The 16,674-nt window shown below is 49.7% G+C and overlaps 3 protein-coding genes across 8 annotated transcripts in view; 2 read left to right on the top strand and 1 right to left on the bottom strand.

Annotated features, from left to right (window-relative positions):
* Scmh1 (Scm polycomb group protein homolog 1) overlaps nt 1-5,152 on the top strand; it is a 119,257-nt gene extending 114,105 nt beyond the window's left edge. For all 3 annotated transcript variants that reach the window (XM_034502548.2, XM_076934281.1, XM_076934282.1), the window contains 3 exons: nt 465-530; nt 3,074-3,216; nt 4,087-5,152. In XM_034502548.2, coding sequence (XP_034358439.1) covers nt 465-530; nt 3,074-3,216; nt 4,087-4,212 — 335 coding nt within the window. In that variant the 3' untranslated portion in view covers nt 4,213-5,152. The remainder of the gene's footprint in view (nt 1-464; nt 531-3,073; nt 3,217-4,086) is intronic.
* The window catches only part of Ctps1 (CTP synthase 1), a 63,740-nt gene that overhangs the window by 21,334 nt on the left and 25,732 nt on the right, over nt 1-16,674 (bottom strand). For 3 of the 4 annotated variants that reach the window (XM_034502826.2, XM_076934283.1, XM_076934286.1), the window contains 4 exons: nt 16,561-16,657; nt 15,905-16,049; nt 15,332-15,420; nt 13,885-14,691 (listed from right to left, as the gene is read on the bottom strand). In XM_034502826.2, the coding sequence (XP_034358717.1) occupies nt 15,336-15,420; nt 15,905-16,049; nt 16,561-16,657 (327 nt within the window). In that variant the 3' untranslated portion in view covers nt 13,885-14,691; nt 15,332-15,335. Of the gene's footprint in view, nt 1-13,884; nt 14,692-15,331; nt 15,421-15,904; nt 16,050-16,560; nt 16,658-16,674 lie in introns of those variants that run through there. The other variant, XM_076934284.1, reaches the window with a different exon arrangement.
* Slfnl1 (schlafen like 1) lies at nt 5,166-12,782 on the top strand. The gene is made up of 5 exons (XM_034503739.2): nt 5,166-6,945; nt 7,488-8,058; nt 9,459-10,001; nt 10,211-10,354; nt 10,924-12,782. Exons 2-5 carry the CDS (start codon nt 7,624-7,626, stop codon nt 11,044-11,046), a joined length of 1,245 nt encoding a protein of 414 aa, XP_034359630.1. The 5' UTR covers nt 5,166-6,945; nt 7,488-7,623; the 3' UTR covers nt 11,047-12,782.

Raw genomic sequence — 16,674 nt, 5'->3', positions numbered from 1 at the left:
GAAAGTGGTAAGCTATGCACCAAAAACTCTAAATAATAGTGTTCAGAAAGAACAGATGGTTGGATATAGGGTTCGCCTCTAAAACACATGAGTTTCATAGGAACGTGATCTAGAAATACCAACAGGAAGCCAGGAGGATGTACTCTCCTCAAACCCTAGCCTCCCCCAGCCCAGAGTATGTAAAGTGTAGAAAAATAAAAAAGATTCCAGTAACAAGAAGTAAAAGATGACTTTATCAGAGAGATTTCATGAAGCTGAGACAGACATGCTCCCTGTTTTATACCCCAACCCCAGCAAGGGGCAAAATGAAGTAGAAAAGGCTCTCCAGCAGAGATGTAGCTGAGACCTGGCTCCCTCAGCGTCCTTGCCTTGAGACATGGATAAGTTGTCTCTCTCACCTCAGTACAAAGTGCTCCCATGAAGAAAGACTGGAAATTCTCATATCAACCTGGTCTTTTCCACAGGAGTGTTAAAAGGAACAAGGGAGAGAAGGGATGTGGAATCATTTTGGAAACTAAATCATTCCCCAGGTATGTGGGGAGTTACTGTGGTTTTCATCTCAACCAAGGCAGGGTCTGCTTCTGGTAGTGATACACTGTGAGAGTCTCAGTCAGTCTCAGTCTCTCTCTCTGTCTCTCTGTCTCTCTCTCTCTCTGTCTGTCTCTCTCTCTCTCTCTCTCTCTCTCTCTCTCTCTCTCTCCCTCCCTCCCTCCCTCCCTCCCTCCCTCCCTCCCTCCCTCTCCCTTAGCCCAGGTGGTACTGTGGTATCAGCTCTCCCCTCTTTAAACATATCAGGAGTCTTTGTGCCAGGTTATACTCAACCCTTTTGTACATGAAGGACCTCTAAGGCTGGACTCCATCTGATGAGCTCTAGATTGCTTGTCTCAAAAAGATATAAGCATGCTACCCTGCTCCCTGCTCTCTGCCTGACCCTGTCATTCTCTGACTGTTATGGTTTGCCTTCCCTGAGTGTGGAGGTAAGGACCCTGAGGTCAGCTCGACAGAAAAAGGAACAGACAAGTCAAGGATAAGGCACTAACTCATCTCCTTAGCTGGGTAGTCTTAAGCTAGTCATCTCACTGGGCCTCAGTTTCCTCCTTTCAAGGGCTGTTTTAGAGGTCACAGCAGCTGAGAGCAGTAGGTCTCATAACTTGTAGACTACTGTTCTTAGCTCCAACTGCTTTCCTGACTACCTCTGCAGTGCACTTTGGGGGTGTCTGTTGCCTGAACTATCACCAAGACTCCCCTGCCCTGAATACCTGTTGTCAGCAGACTGCAAGTGAGCCTCTGGGTTAGTCCACCACTCATCTGCCCAGGTTCCTGAGCACTCCCTCTTCCCCTCAGTAAGCAAACATGCCACACACGTCACCTCACATGTGTCACCTCACATGTGTCACCTCACATTGTTTCTGCCTCATTCCCTTCCTGCTAACCTTGAACATGCCAACTGTTCTGCTTCAGGTCTTTGCTCAGATGTCATTTCATGAATGCCTCTCTGGCTGTCACATAAATTAAAACTCCCGCCATCTGCCCTGCTGAATTTATATTCTAATGGAGGCTGGATGACAAACATAAATACATAATAGTATTCAATATGTGAATTGTTAGCTCCTTTGTGCTGCTTTAATAATTACTATAAAGCGGGTTGCTCACAAACAACAGAAATTTATCTCTCTCAGTTTTAAAAGCTGGAAAGCCAAGATGAAGGTGCTGGTATGTCTGTTATCTGGTGAGCACCAGCTAGCCTCACTTAACTTACAGACTCGGGTGGGAGTTCTCCCTCAGGCTTCCTTCATAGAAAGAACACTGATCTTTTTATTAAATTTGGGCTCTGCCCAAACTCCTAATATAATCACTTTTGAGGGTTGGAAATTTCAACATAGGAATTTGGGGAAAACACTATACAGTTAACAGTATGTTGTGTAATGTATATGTGTGTAAACCTGCATGTGTATTTATATGTGAACACACACACACACTTCCTAGCCCTCATTAAAGGCTGTATGGTCCAAAAGGGGCACATTTACACAATACACTGCTCAACCAACATCTCCTGTCTCCAGAGTATCTGCAGCTGGTTTCATTTTTGGCATCACAAAGGACTTTCAGTGAAGGGAAAAGTGACTAGCTCGAAGAGCCCCTCCCACTTCCAGTCCTTAAGAGACTTAAACCCCCTGAGGGTGTAGATGCCACTTCTGCTCTTGTTTGCTTAGTGCTGACTACAAGCTGCAAGTATTCGCTAAAGCTCTACTATCCTTAAACAAAAACAGGAAAGGTCAGACTGGGCCGGCTACTGTGCCCAGTAGACCCTAAGACCCAGAGTGAAGGCAGGCAGACAGGCAGGAGATTCTCAGCTTTGGAAGGAGAGAGGTAAGGAATGCATTCTTCAATTATATGTCTTAGCTCTGCTACCAGGTACTTATGTGACACAGGGTATCTACGGGTGTTGTCTACAGAACAGGTTGTAACCAGTACAGGAGATGCTTTGAGGGACCATTTATTTCAGCATTGAAAACAATGTGGTCCCAGGAGCCAAGAGCTCCTTAGATAAGCTAGCGTTTGCCTGAAGAGCTGGAGAGACTGAAGGAAGAGAAGGGGATCCATGTGCAAGTATATACAACAGTGGATGACCAAAATAATCAGATCCCAAATCACACAGGAAAGTATATACAACAGTGGATGACCAAAATAATCAGATCCCAAATCACACAGGAAAGAAGAAGAGCTGAGTTTCAACCACAATTGAGATACAAGCTGTAAACAGGGTCCTAAATTCTGTCCTGAGATTCCTGGCAGCTAAGGCAAAAAATTGTGTTTTGTTTTGTTTTGCCCTAGTATATGAGACTGTAGGAAAGCCACTTATTCTTGCCCCCTTGGGAAAGGACCCAGAGTGTGCTTTCTCAGTTTTATCTCTGGTCCCCAAAGTCAAAGCAAAAGTACATACCCACTTCTTCGTGTCCCACCACCTTACATTGACACCTACCTCAGGGTTAATGGAATGTGCCAGGGGACCAGTGGCCATGGACGAGCTGTCATTTCATGCATTTGTGCTAAGTGCCCTTGTGTCCTTCAGGGTCAGATCGACATCTGGAGAGCCGAGATCCCCCACGCCTAAGTGGCCGGGACCCCTCCTCATGGACAGTGGAGGATGTGATGCAGTTTGTCCGGGAAGCTGACCCTCAGCTTGGATCCCATGCTGACCTCTTCCGAAAACATGTAGGTACCTCTGTCTGACTTCCTGTGTGTGCTCTAACCAACAGATCTTAGAGGGCATGGCTGTTTGCTGTGTCCAATGAAATACAATGCAAGCAATGCCTTCTTCAGCAGACCCCACAGTGCAGGCACTGTGCTTACCTCAGTCTTAGCACAGGCTCTCACTGAGCCACGGTCCCACTGGGCTTGTACTCTGGGGCTCAGTTCCAGGTTCCAGGGATCTTTCTCAAGGTGCTTTATCCCTGTCTGCCTTGGTGTGAGAGTCAGGGATCTCAACCCAAGTTAATCCTATGCAAGTGGCCCCTGCTTCCTTCTTCATGGGCCCCCTCCTCTGCTGAACCACTTGGTTCAGTGGCTAGCCATTGCTCTTGCTGCCCTCCTGTTCTAACCACACCCAATTTTAGGGCTCAAATCCATTCTCCTACCTCTGCCTGCAGGCTTGATGTCATTCTTCCTGTGGTCACAAAAATAAAGTCTACCCTGTCACTGACCATGTAAATCTTTTAGGTAGGTGGGTTTGCAGGGGCTCCAGAACAGTCCTAACTGTCACCACTGCCTCAAGAGGCCCTGGGCTCATGCACAGTGCATCTTGAGGGTCAGTGTCTACACAGGCTGCACATGTGCACTGACTGAAAGCTTCTTAGAAGCTTAGGACAGGAAAACAGGCCCCAGCAGCAGAGAAGAACAAGGTTTGGAAGCAGCCTGTCCTATAGTGCCTGCCTGGGGAGAAATGCGCAGAGTGACAGGGAGGGGAGTGGGCAAGCTTCAGGACCCCAGCAGCCTGACGTTACTGGGTGCTCTGGATGGTCTTTGGTTGGCCCCTGGGGCAGTCAGACCAAGCAGACCTCTGATGGTGGCTCTTCCCACCCCCAGGAGATCGATGGCAAGGCCCTGCTGCTGCTGCGCAGTGACGTGATGATGAAGTACATGGGCCTGAAGCTGGGGCCCGCCCTCAAGCTTTCCTTCCACATCGACCGGCTGAAGCAGGGCAAGTTCTGAACAGAAGGCGCTCTCTTTCTAGGAAACCACCAGGCAGCTCCCAGGCACCTTAGTAGGGCTCTGGGTGACCTCAGGACTCTAAGAGGCTGGAAAACCACCACTGCTACCCTTCCTGCCCTGATGTGTCCTTCCATGAAGGACTGAGGAAGGAACAGTGGGCCTAGGGCTGGTGCTGCTCTTCCCCTTAGCCTGCTGTAGCTCCCAGACCCTTCTATTTATTTCTCAAGGCTAGCCAGCCTCTCACCACGAGTTTAGACGAGCACCTTTCAAGAGATAAGGAAGACGCCAACCCTAGGACCTTGAAAGCCCTGGTACCCAGGCCCCTTGCCACCTTCTGGGCTTGGCATAGTATCCCATGGCCCCCCAGCTCATGCCTTCTCACTGGATCCCCAGACTCTGAACTTATGGTGCAGACCTTTTTTAAAGAGATTGTTTCTTATTGCTAAGTTATTGCTTTTGGCATTTGGACTTAATGTTTCTCTTGCACCAAACATTTTTGGAAGAGGGAGATCATCCTCTGTGGTCCAGAGAGGGTCTCTCCAGAGAAGTGTGGCCCATTTCAGAAGACACTGCCCTAGGGCACTTCTTCTCTGGAATGGACAAAGTCTATGGCTCACTGAGCATGAGGTGAGGGCCCCTCTTCCCACACTGGGTCCTTTGTAGCCTCAGTCTTCATCTCTGATAGAGTTTCTCTCACCCTGACCCCACAGCTCCCTGCCCTGGTCAGAATTGCTGCAAAAGATGGGGCCTAATGCCATTAGGCCACGGGGCCCCAATGGTGGGACGGAGGACCTCAAGGCTGGAGGGGTTTTGCCCTCTGCTAGCTCCTGTGCTTCCTCCTAAGCAAGTCAGCAGCACTGCGGCCCCCACTGCCATCTGAACTATTTTATGTCAGTTTGTTTATAAATAAAAACCAATACAAATGCCCGTGTCTTTTTAACCAGTTGACATCCAAATCACTCAGCAAGCAGGTTACCCCTTCCCTTTGTCTTGGTTCTTATACATGTAAAATAAGGCACCTGAGCCAGATTATCCCTAACTCTTCTTCATTCACAGTCCAAAAGAACAGGCTGTTGTCCAAGTGCCCACAGCACCCAGCACCCTGCAGGCCCCAGGCTCTCCCCCAGTTGCTTCCCTCTGTCAGGTTGACAATTGTTTGTTTGCACTACAGTTTCATCAAGCCAAGAAGTAATCCAAGGCCTAGCAATTCTCAGAAGCCTCTGTAGGCTGCTTTATCCTCCTCCTGTGGGGTGAGAAAAGAGGCAGTATAGACAGGCCTTCATGGTACCCACTGCACTCAAGCCCAGGAACATACAGCCTGTTGGCTTACAGTGGGAGCAGGTTTACAGAGGGTAGAGAAGGCAGCCTGAGATAACAGCCAGAGAACGCACCAAGCTTCACTGTTGCCGCGTGAGAGAGCTTTGGGACAGCTGCAACAGACATGGCCGCAGGGGTGACACATTTAGCACCTGCCAAGTCTTCATAGAGCCATATTGGGCCACTCTGTGGCGCTACGCCTCTTCCTTGTCTGTACACCATTGCCTTTCTATTTCCCTGAAGTTCCCTGCCCAAGCTTCTGCCTCCAACCCTACATGCCACAAAAGTTCAGGCATGCCTTCCAAATGGCTGCCACAAGAAGGCAAACAGCTACTTAATTGAACTAGTCACTGTTCTCCCCCTTGTTCCCAGTGATCAGGGATACTGGGAGTAGAGTAGGGAAGTGTGTAATGAAGTATTCATCTGGAGCTGACAAGATGACTTGGTCAGTAAAAAGTGATCCCCAAAATTAAAGGTAGGAAGAAGGGAACCAACTCCAGCGTTGTCCTCTGGCGGCCACATGAGTGCCATGACACATGCACTCCCTCTCCCCACATCAGTTTTTTAATAATCATAAAAGGCCCTTTCCTAAACTAAGCCTTGCCCTCAGGGAACTAGCTGCCACGTTGGCAGAGGCTGCATGTCACTCAAGCAGCAGAGAGCCTCTCTCTCAAGATGGCTAGCTGATTTTCAGTTCCCTCTAGATAGCAATAACAAATGTCTATGTTTGGCACACAGAGAAGCCTTGTATCAGGGGAGCCCTGGACCATACCATGTGCATTTAGACTCATCCTAAAGCAGCGTTCAGTGGGATTGGGGACTAAGGAAGGAAGTGGAGACTTTAGAAAGCAGAGCCAGAAGATGGTGAGTGGTGGCTTGTGTGAGCACTGACACTGAAGGCTGGAGAGGTGGTGTGGGGGAACAAGAGTCTTCAGGTCCTCAGTTCTAGATCCTACTCCAAGGGCCCCATGGCCAAGGTGTGTGGCGGGCAAGCAGCTGTGTCTGCTTACATTGTCTAGCAGACACAACAGTTATTGAAGACTGTCTTGCTCAGCGTCCCAACCCTACTTGTCTGAACCAGAAGGCATTGTTGGCCTTCATGAGATCACAGAGGCTGTTACACAGGCCCCGCCCACTTCCTAGACCCTGATTCTCTCTGTCTCCATGCCAAAGTGTCATTCCTAAGTATCCCGGGTCAAAGAGTTGTGGGAGCTCAGGGCTGACACCTCCTGTGCCCTGCAGGAGCCAGCAGGACATGAAGATCATAGACCTCCCCTTTCCTCCTCTTCCTGCTTGCCTCGAATACCCCCACTACAGCTGTGGTGGCTCTTGGACTCTGACTCCCTCAAGGACCCAATCTGGAAAGATGCAGGCTGGTGGTGCCTGCCACCCAAGTTGGAGGCTGAGGGTGTGGGGGTGAGTGGAAGGCTTTTGTGTGTGTGCCTGTGGCACAGCCTGTAAATGAGCTCCCACACCTAGGGTAAGGTGCAAGGAACTAGCTCCAGTTCCTGAACCACCTCAAGTATATATACAAAGGCCCTTTTTATGGGAAGGGACCATAGTTGTGTGCCAGAACCCCAAAACCTGCCAACCTAATCCTAAATAGTTTGAGTGTCCCACACCAGCCTCCTAGCAGGTTTTAGAGTTGGTGGGAAAGGCTGCCTTCAGTTTGGAACTAGGGCCTCTTCTCTGAGGTCCATTTTAACCATCATGCTAGGGCCTGGAGACTTTTAAGAGCTTTCTGGAAGTCAGGAAACCCCAGAGACAGCCAGGAGGTCCTAGATACAGACTGAGGAGTATCTAGAGGGTATAGAGACCTCAAAGATTCCTAACCTTCAGGCAAATCCCTTATTTGCCCACAAGCCCAGAGGCCTGGCCCAGCACTTGGCTCTTTCCTAGACACCCAAGGGGGTTACTTGGTTACTTGCCCTCTGCCCTTTCTTTCTGACCCTGCCTAGCCTCTGCCCGTCTACAAGCCTCCAGAGGCCTCAGCACCTGTGAGTCCATTGAGAAGCCCTGGCCAGTCTGAGAGCCAGGCCCAGAAGGAGCAGTCAGCAGTGAGGTCTACCAAAATCCCTTCTGAGGAAGACCACCATGAGCCTCAGGAAGAGATCAGCACAGACACAGATGTGGGAGTCTCCTGTGATGTCCCAGGGGAAACAGTCCCTGCTACAACTGCCCCTAAAAGAGTCCCCGCCCAAGGACTCTGGCCTCAAGGCAGCTCCAAGCACACATACTCTTTATGTGGGCCACCTAAACCCCCAGTTCTCTGTGCCCGTGCTTGCCTGCTTGCTTCGAGACACCCTAGAGCGGCTGGAGCTGCCGGTGGCCCGTGACCAAATCGAGGTAGTGAGGCGGCCACGAAACACTTATGCACTGGTACAGGTGGCTGCCCCCAAGGCAGTGCTGGCTTCCCTCCCCCGGCGCCTGCAGATGGCCTTGGAGGAGCAACTAATCCTCAAAGAGCTCACAGCCCGTGGCAAGGAGCTAGTGTTGAGTGAGGGCTTGGAGTCCCTACACCACAGGGAGGTAAGTGCAGTTTACCCAGCTGTGCCCTGCAGGGCATGAAGAGACCTGAGTGTGGATGGCATGAGGAACTGTGCACACCCGGGGGGGATGTGATTCCAATGACTGGCCCTTCTGCTAAGAGGGACACTAACTCTCAGGGACCCTTTTGCATTCCAGTCAGGTTTGGGCCTGGAACATAACAAGTCCTGAGTTTCCCCTTGGTCACCTCATTTGTTCTACTGACAAACACTAGAAGCAAGGCTGAGGCAGGCAACCTATGCACTGTCCTGGTCAAGCCCTCTAAGAACAGAACCAACTCTGCCAGTCCCCAAATCGAGGTGGCTATGTGAGAACAGGAAAGCCCTCACTGGGGACAAATTTATAGGGGAACAGAAATCCAGTCCTAAGGTTTGGGACTTAGGAATCATGGAAGGCAAAGAAAAGATGTTAGGGTCATGATGTAGGACAGGTTGTTTGGTATCTCTGAAGCTGAGGCTGGAGGCCACAGAGTCAACTGAGGAAGAAGGCTAAGCCACAAGGTAGACCCAAATCTACAGATAAAACAAGTGAAAGCAGGATGCAGGCCATTTTTGTTGGGGGTGAAAGGTTATACTACCAGTATCCTTGGTCTTCTGTTCCGAGGACAAACCCATAGGTGCTTGAACTGTAGAAAAAAAGGGCTGTGGTAACTTTTTTGATACATGTACATCTATTGTTTCTGAGGCTAAGTTCATCTTCTCTTGGGAGTTGCTGGGCTACTAGGGCTCTGTCCATCTTCACGTACCAGCCCAGTTGAGTGTCAAGCCCTGTACAGGTGAAGGCACCAGAGACCTGGGAAATGGGAGTGGCCATTGAACTGCCATTAGAGCTGCTGAGAGGATGGGAAGGGGAAGCTGATGGGCTGTTGAGACCCTATGGAGGTGATTTGCAGAAACAAACTGCCAGAGCCCTAGAGACAAAGCAGAGGCCTCAGAGGGACTCAAGACAGAAAAGCTAAGATTTGGAGGACTTTTCATTAGCCAGACACTCAGGAACAATAATAGGTCCCTCAGATCAGGGACCTGTGTCTGCCTAGAGGACTGCAGGGCTACCAAAATGCCTCCTAGGAACATCTGGGCCTGGGACCTTATTACACATTCCAAGTAGAGAAAGACTGGACCATGGGTATGCTGACTGCCAACTTCAAAGTGGCAATCTTCTGACCCACCCAGGCATTCTATAGCAGGTGCCAAGGAAGAACCCAACCTAAGAGCTGGCTTGAGCCCTTGGGCCAGTACAAGCTTTTGCACATATGTGGAATTGGGCTCTCAGCCTGGAAAATGACGGCTAGCAAGAGTGTGATGGGGGTCTTGCAGTCCTTTAAGTTAGGGTCCCCTGCCTTTTGCCTTTGCCTATATACCCAATCTTGACCCTCACCCCAGCAGGAAGACAGCGGTCCAAGCCCAAGCTACAGCCCTGGCCCAAGCCCTGGCCCCAGCCCTGGCCCCAGCCCAGGCTTCAGGCACCCACCATTGCCCCAACTGGCAGACCCTCCCCCTAACTGGGGCTCAGCTGGGCGTCGGCAGATCTCTCAGAATCGACCCAGTGGTGTGCGCTCTGACAGTGCCATTGTGCACCAGAAGATCCTGGGCCAGGAGCAGCTATTCCAGGGTGCCTTCCTTGGCAGTGAAACACGGAACATGGAGTTTAAGCGAGGCGGTGGTGAGTACCTGAGCCTGGCCTTCAAGCACCACGTGCGGCGCTACGTATGTGCCTTTCTCAACAGTGAGGGTGGCAGCCTGCTGGTAGGTGTCGAAGACAGTGGCCTGGTGCAGGGGATCCACTGCAGCCATCGTGATGAAGACCGTACACGGCTACTGGTAGACTCTATCCTGCAGGGCTTCAAACCCCAGGTCTTTCCTGATGCCTACACCCTCACCTTCATCCCTGTCATAAGCACAACCACGACCAGCACGCCTCTCAAGGTGAGCTTCTGGTCATCGTGCAAAACAGTGGCACTGCCCGGTGGTATTGCTGAGCAGCACAGGGGTGGGAAGCAGCAACGGGAGCTAGCTTAAGGAAAGGAGCCTACCAGGCCGCCTTCAGAAACTAAAGTATGGGACAACCCAAGTGCAACTGGGACTACCACCGTTAGATGTGGCAGGCACTACGAGCCTCTGTTGCCCCTGCTAAGGTACTCCGCCTGACGGTGCATACCCCCAAGGCCCAGGGCGAACCACAGCTGTACGAGACAGACCAGGGGGAGGTCTTTCTAAGGCGTGATGGGAGCATCCAGGGCCCACTGTCGGTTGGCGCCATCCAGGACTGGTGCAGGCAGGTGAGGAGGATTGGCCAAGGTGGGCTGGGGTCAGGCTGACTCAGGTCCACCGGCCATTGACCCCAAAGTGCTAAGCAACCCTAGAGAAGAGAGGGCTTGGATACAAGGAACTCTGCCACCTCCTCCCACAATTCACTGCTCAGTGGTTAGAGGTTAAGTCCCAGTAGTCATTTTAAAATCTGTACCCCATTTCACAGCACAAAGCCCCACCCACCCAAAAGACCAAGGGATCATTGAGAGTAGACTGAGATCCTATAAGGAAACTAGAAAAGGGGTATGCACTGTACTGAAGGAGAGCCTGGTGAGGAGGTAGGGGAGGGGTGAGTCCCAAGGAGAAGCCTTTCTATGAAGGAACTACCAGATGGTAGAAAAGCAGAAGGGAAGGGAGCTACACTGGGGACATAGATGGTAATCAGGCCCCTATGCCAGCCCTTGAAAGGCTGCAAAGGGGGCGCCACCCCAGTGGATGATATACAGGCAACCGCAGCAGTGCTGTCAGGGGCCCCAGGCTGCAGCCCATCCCTGGACAGAAGACAACCTAATTATCTACTGCCTCACTGTCCTCTCAGAAGTGGACAATGGAGCTGGGCAAGCTGGAAGAGAAGGTGAAGGCATTAACGCTGGAAAAGGAGCAGCTTCAGGAGCAGTTGAGGCAGCGCCAGCCACTGTCCTGCAGCTGCTGTGTCCTGTGAGGATATGAGGAAGATGTGGGCTAAGACTTGGAATAAAACATACCTGGGCCACCTCCTCTCCCTCAGCATTGCACACACAGAAGCCATGTGGCTTCACCTCAGAGTGGGCACAGTAACACAGCTAATAAACAGCTCTTGGCACATCCTCAAGGAGCCCTGCTTTCAGAAAATTTGGCTAATTCCAACTAAACACCTTTTGCCTAAGCCAATTACAGTGGGCTAGGAGATCTGTCAACTTGTTAAGGCCACTTGCAGCCAGCAAGACCTACTTGGTAACCAGTTATAGGGCATGAGCACCCTGCAGCTCTGAGCCAACCTGCTGGCACTTTCAAGTCATCACTCCTTACACTGATGCACAGGAATCCCGGTTATTTCTAAGACACTTGGTCTCATGCCCAGCCCACATCTGCTCAGGAGTTAGAGCCCACTGGCACAGCACCACAACCACTCGGCACCCACAGCAGCTCTGCCCTAAGACCAAGCACTTAGGCCAACAGTGCCTACCACTGCCTCAGTCTTGTTACCTGTGAGACAGTGACAGTAGGCAAGGGGCATTTTGTCATCATCATATAATATCTGGTATCTTGCTGGCTGTGGCAGAACAGCCATTCACAGGAGGGGTCTAGCCAGACAGGACTGCCTCACTACTGACACTAGAGCTAGATCTGCCCTGTCCACACGCATTTTGTCCTAAGCCACCTGTGCTAGATCCTCCTGCTGTCCCTTACACTAGCCATGTGTGCCACAACAACCAACCCACCATCACCTCTGAAATGGGTAATCTCTGCCTAGAGCACTCTTCCTTCAGAGCTGCAGAACTTTAGCTTCCCCTCCAGGCTGGCCTTGAACTTGTGGCACTCCTGCTTCACCACACTGACCAAATCCCACCAAGATGCTAAGATGATAGGCAAGGGCAACTTTTCCCCCAGCTTTTTTTTTTTTTTTTTCTATAGCAATGTCAAAGTTTCTCCCACTAAAATACATAAATACATGCTGCAGGTTAGATATGGTCTATGTTCAGAACACATGCAGGCTTGTGGTGGGTGCCTAAGTACCTAATGAGGCAATCATGACATTTGCACTGAGCTAACAGATAATCATGAGTATTGGAGTATTGACAGCATTTTACAAGAGAACTGTTTCCATGAAAGTATTCAGTATCAGCTCTCTCTTCCTTGAGGTTGTTGACTATATTCAGAGTAGGGACCAAAAAAAGTGTGTGTGTGTGTGGGGGGGGGGGGAGGATGGTGAGTACTGACACAAGCACTGGATCCTCTTTGATACATGTGCACACAAACTGGTTTTGAAAATTCAGTTCCCATGCCCCACTCACCAGACACTGGACACCCCTGGACCACTCTAGACCTGATTTTCCTGGATGACGAACAGATACAACCCCTGCAAGCACTTACTATGCTTCCAGGAACCAAACATGATCATAAATGTTCATGACAGATCACCAAATTCCCTTTACCCACACACTGATGTCCCCAGAGCTACATAAAGAGTGCACTCCTGAGGCTGTGGCTCAGACAGAACCCTCCACTCAGTAGCATAAATAAGGTCATGGGTTCTAGCCCCAAGATAACCTAAATGAATGAAAAAGAAAGCCATTACTCAGAAGATGCGAGAAGAATGTTTCTGGGCACCACACTTGCATGTGCCAAGCACCATGCTAGATTCTGGTCCAGGTGGTACCACCCTCAGAAGTACTTTCTCTGGAAGCTGTTTTTGGCAAAAGCAGATAGTCACAGGGAACACAGCTGCCACCTGCCCTTGGCTCCTAAGTCTGAGGTCAACACACTAAGGACATGGGTGAGAAGCCACTGCACACTGGTAGTGACTAATCTATGAGGGCAGCCTTCCAGCACCACCAAGCATCAGTCCTGTCAGGATAGTCAGCAGCACAGCATGCTCTGGGGAGGCAAGGGAGGGTGGGGTCCCTTTGGTGACAGGTTATACTTGTAGCTACCATGTGACAATTAGTCAATAGTGAGACCATCTTCATCAGGAGAAAAACATTAGAGACGGCTCTTCCAAACCACTCCACACCCAGCCAAGCCCTCACTATTGTGACAACAGCAGTAGACCCTCTAAGTGGGAAGAGCTTAGAATCATCCCAAAGCCAGACAGGATCCATACAGAATGAAGTAAGCTTGTGAGTTCAAAGACAAGAAGGGAAATACAGGATAGGATGCTTTTGGACAGGAATTAGAAGAGTGGGGTTCTGAGTCTCAAGGGTGACAGTGACACTGGACCAGGGAATGGGGAATCTGAGGTAGGAGTTAGGCAAACAGGTGAAACATGTTTTCCTCCCCAATGCCCCGTCTAAACTTGTAGCAAGTGACGGCTGTTACCACCTACCTATACACAGCCAGGCTACCTATCCTGTAGCCCAAGTGAAGAAAACAGTGTCATCCACACTGCACAATTCACTTTGGAAAGAACCCTGCCCTGTGACCTTGAATTTCTGAGCCTGAACTCTAGAGGTCAAGAATGAGAACAAAGTGGGAGAGAAAACAGAACAGCAGCTGGTTAAGACAGCACATGGTCAGCTGCCTGGCTCCATGTATGAATTACCTGTCTGCAGTGTGCAAAGGACCCTGTTCAGGCAGCCCATGGTTCCTCTCTCCTTGCTAAGTAGCACACAGCACCAACTGGCTTTAACCCCTTGGCACACACGTCATGACAACCCAACTGGCTTGCTGAGAAATCCTAGTTGCTACTAAGGCTTGCATCTTAGTTTGATACTCAGACTGTCCACTGAGGAGAAGCCCTGACACTGAAGCTGAGTGCCCATGGAAAAGCACCCCAGCCAGTGACCGGAGAAAACACACCAATGGTTCCACATTATTTATTAAGTTAGGAGTATACATCAAGCCAGCCACCATATTGTAAGCACATGGCCATGCCCATTGCTATATCACATTAAGAAAATAACTTCAAATTGCATTTCAACTGCAATAACACACCATTCTAGAAGAAAAAAATACGCTCAAATCAATGGTGCATACACAAGAGAGGGCTTTAGAACCAGTTACCCTACAATTCCTTGTTTCTTGACCCCTTGATGCAAGGAGTTTTCTCAGCCCTAGGAATACAAAGTGTAGCCAGAGAGAGACCCAGGGTTTTGATGTGACACTTTATACAGACAGAGCTTGTCTGATGTACCAAAGAACCAAACATCCCTCTGGATGGTGAGGGCAACCACAGCTGGCACCTAGACCCTATCACTCAGCAGCACTGAGACTCCAGCAACATCCAGTTAGCAGCCCAGCACTGGGAGTCCTGGCACCCCAGGGAGATAACAGCAATTCACTCCAATGACAGTGACTCTAGTGGCTGGAAAACAAGGTGGTTAATGGCCCTTAACCAGCCAGCGGCCACCATCAGGTCCCATCCAGAGTCTTGCTTCCCATCACAGACGCACACAAACCGCAAAGGTATTGTCACACAAATGCATGTGTTGCAAGATCCAGTATAAATGACAGGACATGCAAGTGACAAAGTTTTCCAAATGCCTTTCCCCCATAATAAAATAATCTTAATAAAAACATAATTTAAAAGAAGTGTCAAAAGCAGGGTGTAAAATCATAGTTGTAAACTATCAAAAGTTGAAGTTGAAGGCTTTCTTGCAGAATCATCCTGTTTAAAAAAAAAAAGCTAAAATTATATGATGTTTATTAAAGTGTCAGAACTTAGTTGCCAACACACACAGGGAATAAGGCCTGTTCCTGTGGGAGAATGACAGAAACCTATGTCTGCAAATCCAGACCTTCAAGGCCTTGCAGCAACCTCTGTGTCTCAGCCAGATAGAAGCACTCTGTTGACAGCACCAACCTGTTTCAAGGCTGCTGAGGGGCAGGAAACTCCCAGTGACTGACAAATGGAGAAATGCAGTTGTATACTCCTGTGCGTGTGCTTATACAATATGTGAAGACAGAGGTTAACAGACATCTTCCTGTCAGTCTCCTGCTTACTTGACAACTCACACAATCTGTAGCTCACACAGAGAGCTGAGCTGGCTAGCCAGTGAGCTCTTAGGGAGTCTGTTACCACTTCCTTTGTTGTTTTACTAAACCTTAAAAATGTCACTAACTGGGGCTGGAGAGATGGCTCGGCAGTTAAGAACACTGACAGCTCTTCCAGAAATCCTGAGTTCGATTGCCAGCAACCACATGGTGGCTCACAATCATCTGTATTGGAATCCGATGCCCTCTTTTGGTGTGTCCAAAAACAGATACGATGTACTCATATAAATAAAATTTTTTAAAAAGTCACTTACTGGATCAGTCCTGACTTATTGATGGAAACTTCAGTTCAGTGATTTCAGAGTCAGGGGAGCTGCTCCCACTTCTGTCACTGTAAGTGTCCCTGTGGAATTGAGAAGGTTTACTCATCTCCCATCAAAGACTCGCTTTACTTCCCCACCTATGTAACCACAGTTATACACAGCATGTGTCCACATGTAACTATCTCTACCACATACATGAGGCTGTGGAGGGAATTCCTTCCTCTAGTTGCAAGAGATACAGCCCCTCCCCAGTAGTTCAACATCAATATACTAACCACCCAGAGAAAGCTGTTTCAGATAAAAGGAGTAATAGGGCCTATGCCTACCTGGTAGTGACCCACTTGCCATGGACAGGATACACTCAGCAGCAATAACAGAGCCAAGAAACTAAAGATGAGGCCTGGCCAGTAAGACGGGCAGCCTAACAAAACCCCAGGGTAAGAATGGGAACCTTCACAGCATACCAAGGACTGTGTGGTCACCTAAACAAGGACCAGGCCCTGTCACCTATGGCTTTTTCTTAGGACTGTGTAGAACCTCACTGTGATGAGTTAGCGTCCCCACCTGGGTGAGAGCCGGCAGCCTTTCTGAAGGTAATGTGGGAGCCGCCCCACAGAGGCCAGGAGGAGGCCAAAGTAAGGTGGGGAGGGCTTGATAGGCCTGGACAGGAACTCAGGGTGATATTGTACTCCAACAAAAAACGGGTGATCTGCAACAAATTCAGAAGACAATTAGCATTTGAAAAAGTCTATTATCAAAATGTAGGAAAAGGGAACCCCAAATCAGGAGTCAGCTGACACACTGCTGTCAGCCTTGGCTCTCCAGAGTCCCATCTGAGTATCCTGTGACTTACACAGGCTAAACTACACTGTTCACATGAAAGCTAAAAGGGATTTAGCACTGAGTCCAGCTAGCTCTTCATGCTACGTGGATGTTGTGAAAACTGGACATGGGTGTGTGCCTCCCACCTCTGGAACCTTGTCTGAAGCTCTTGCCCCTGACTCTGCAGCCTCCTCAACACCAGGTCAGGAGAAAGTGTGGCACACTTTTCTTTTTCTTGAGATAGCGTCTGGCTCTGTAGCCCTGGCTGACCTAGAACTTATGATCTCCCTCAGCTCTCCAAGTGCCGGAACTGCAGGTGTGACACATTGTTGTTTTTCCACACACCAAGAAACCTCACTGCACTTTGTCCACTGGGATATCACTACCCAGACAGTTACCTTCCAACTCCACAATCTCCATCCTCTCGCCTTCAACATCTTGGCCAACAAACTTCAAGCCTTGCTCTTCCAAGCACTTTTTCAGGACTGGATTCACCTGGTAGGACAAGAAAA

Source organism: Arvicanthis niloticus, chromosome 5 (assembly GCF_011762505.2).
Source record: "Arvicanthis niloticus isolate mArvNil1 chromosome 5, mArvNil1.pat.X, whole genome shotgun sequence".
NCBI classification, from domain to species: domain Eukaryota; kingdom Metazoa; phylum Chordata; class Mammalia; order Rodentia; family Muridae; genus Arvicanthis; species Arvicanthis niloticus.
The sequence above is the reverse complement of the archived record's forward strand: the minus strand, read 5'-3'. Positions and strand labels throughout refer to the sequence as shown.

Bases quoted from the DNA above. Each gene is read 5' to 3' on its own strand.
- Slfnl1 (XM_034503739.2), top strand. From the start codon at position 7,624: ATGAGCCTCAGGAAGAGATCAGCACAGACACAGATGTGGGAGTCTCCT. The intron at 8,059-9,458 runs GTAAGTGCAGTT...CCCTCACCCCAG, and splicing joins AGTCCCTACACCACAGGGAG to CAGGAAGACAGCGGTCCAAG. The intron at 10,002-10,210 runs GTGAGCTTCTGG...GCCCCTGCTAAG, and splicing joins CGACCAGCACGCCTCTCAAG to GTACTCCGCCTGACGGTGCA.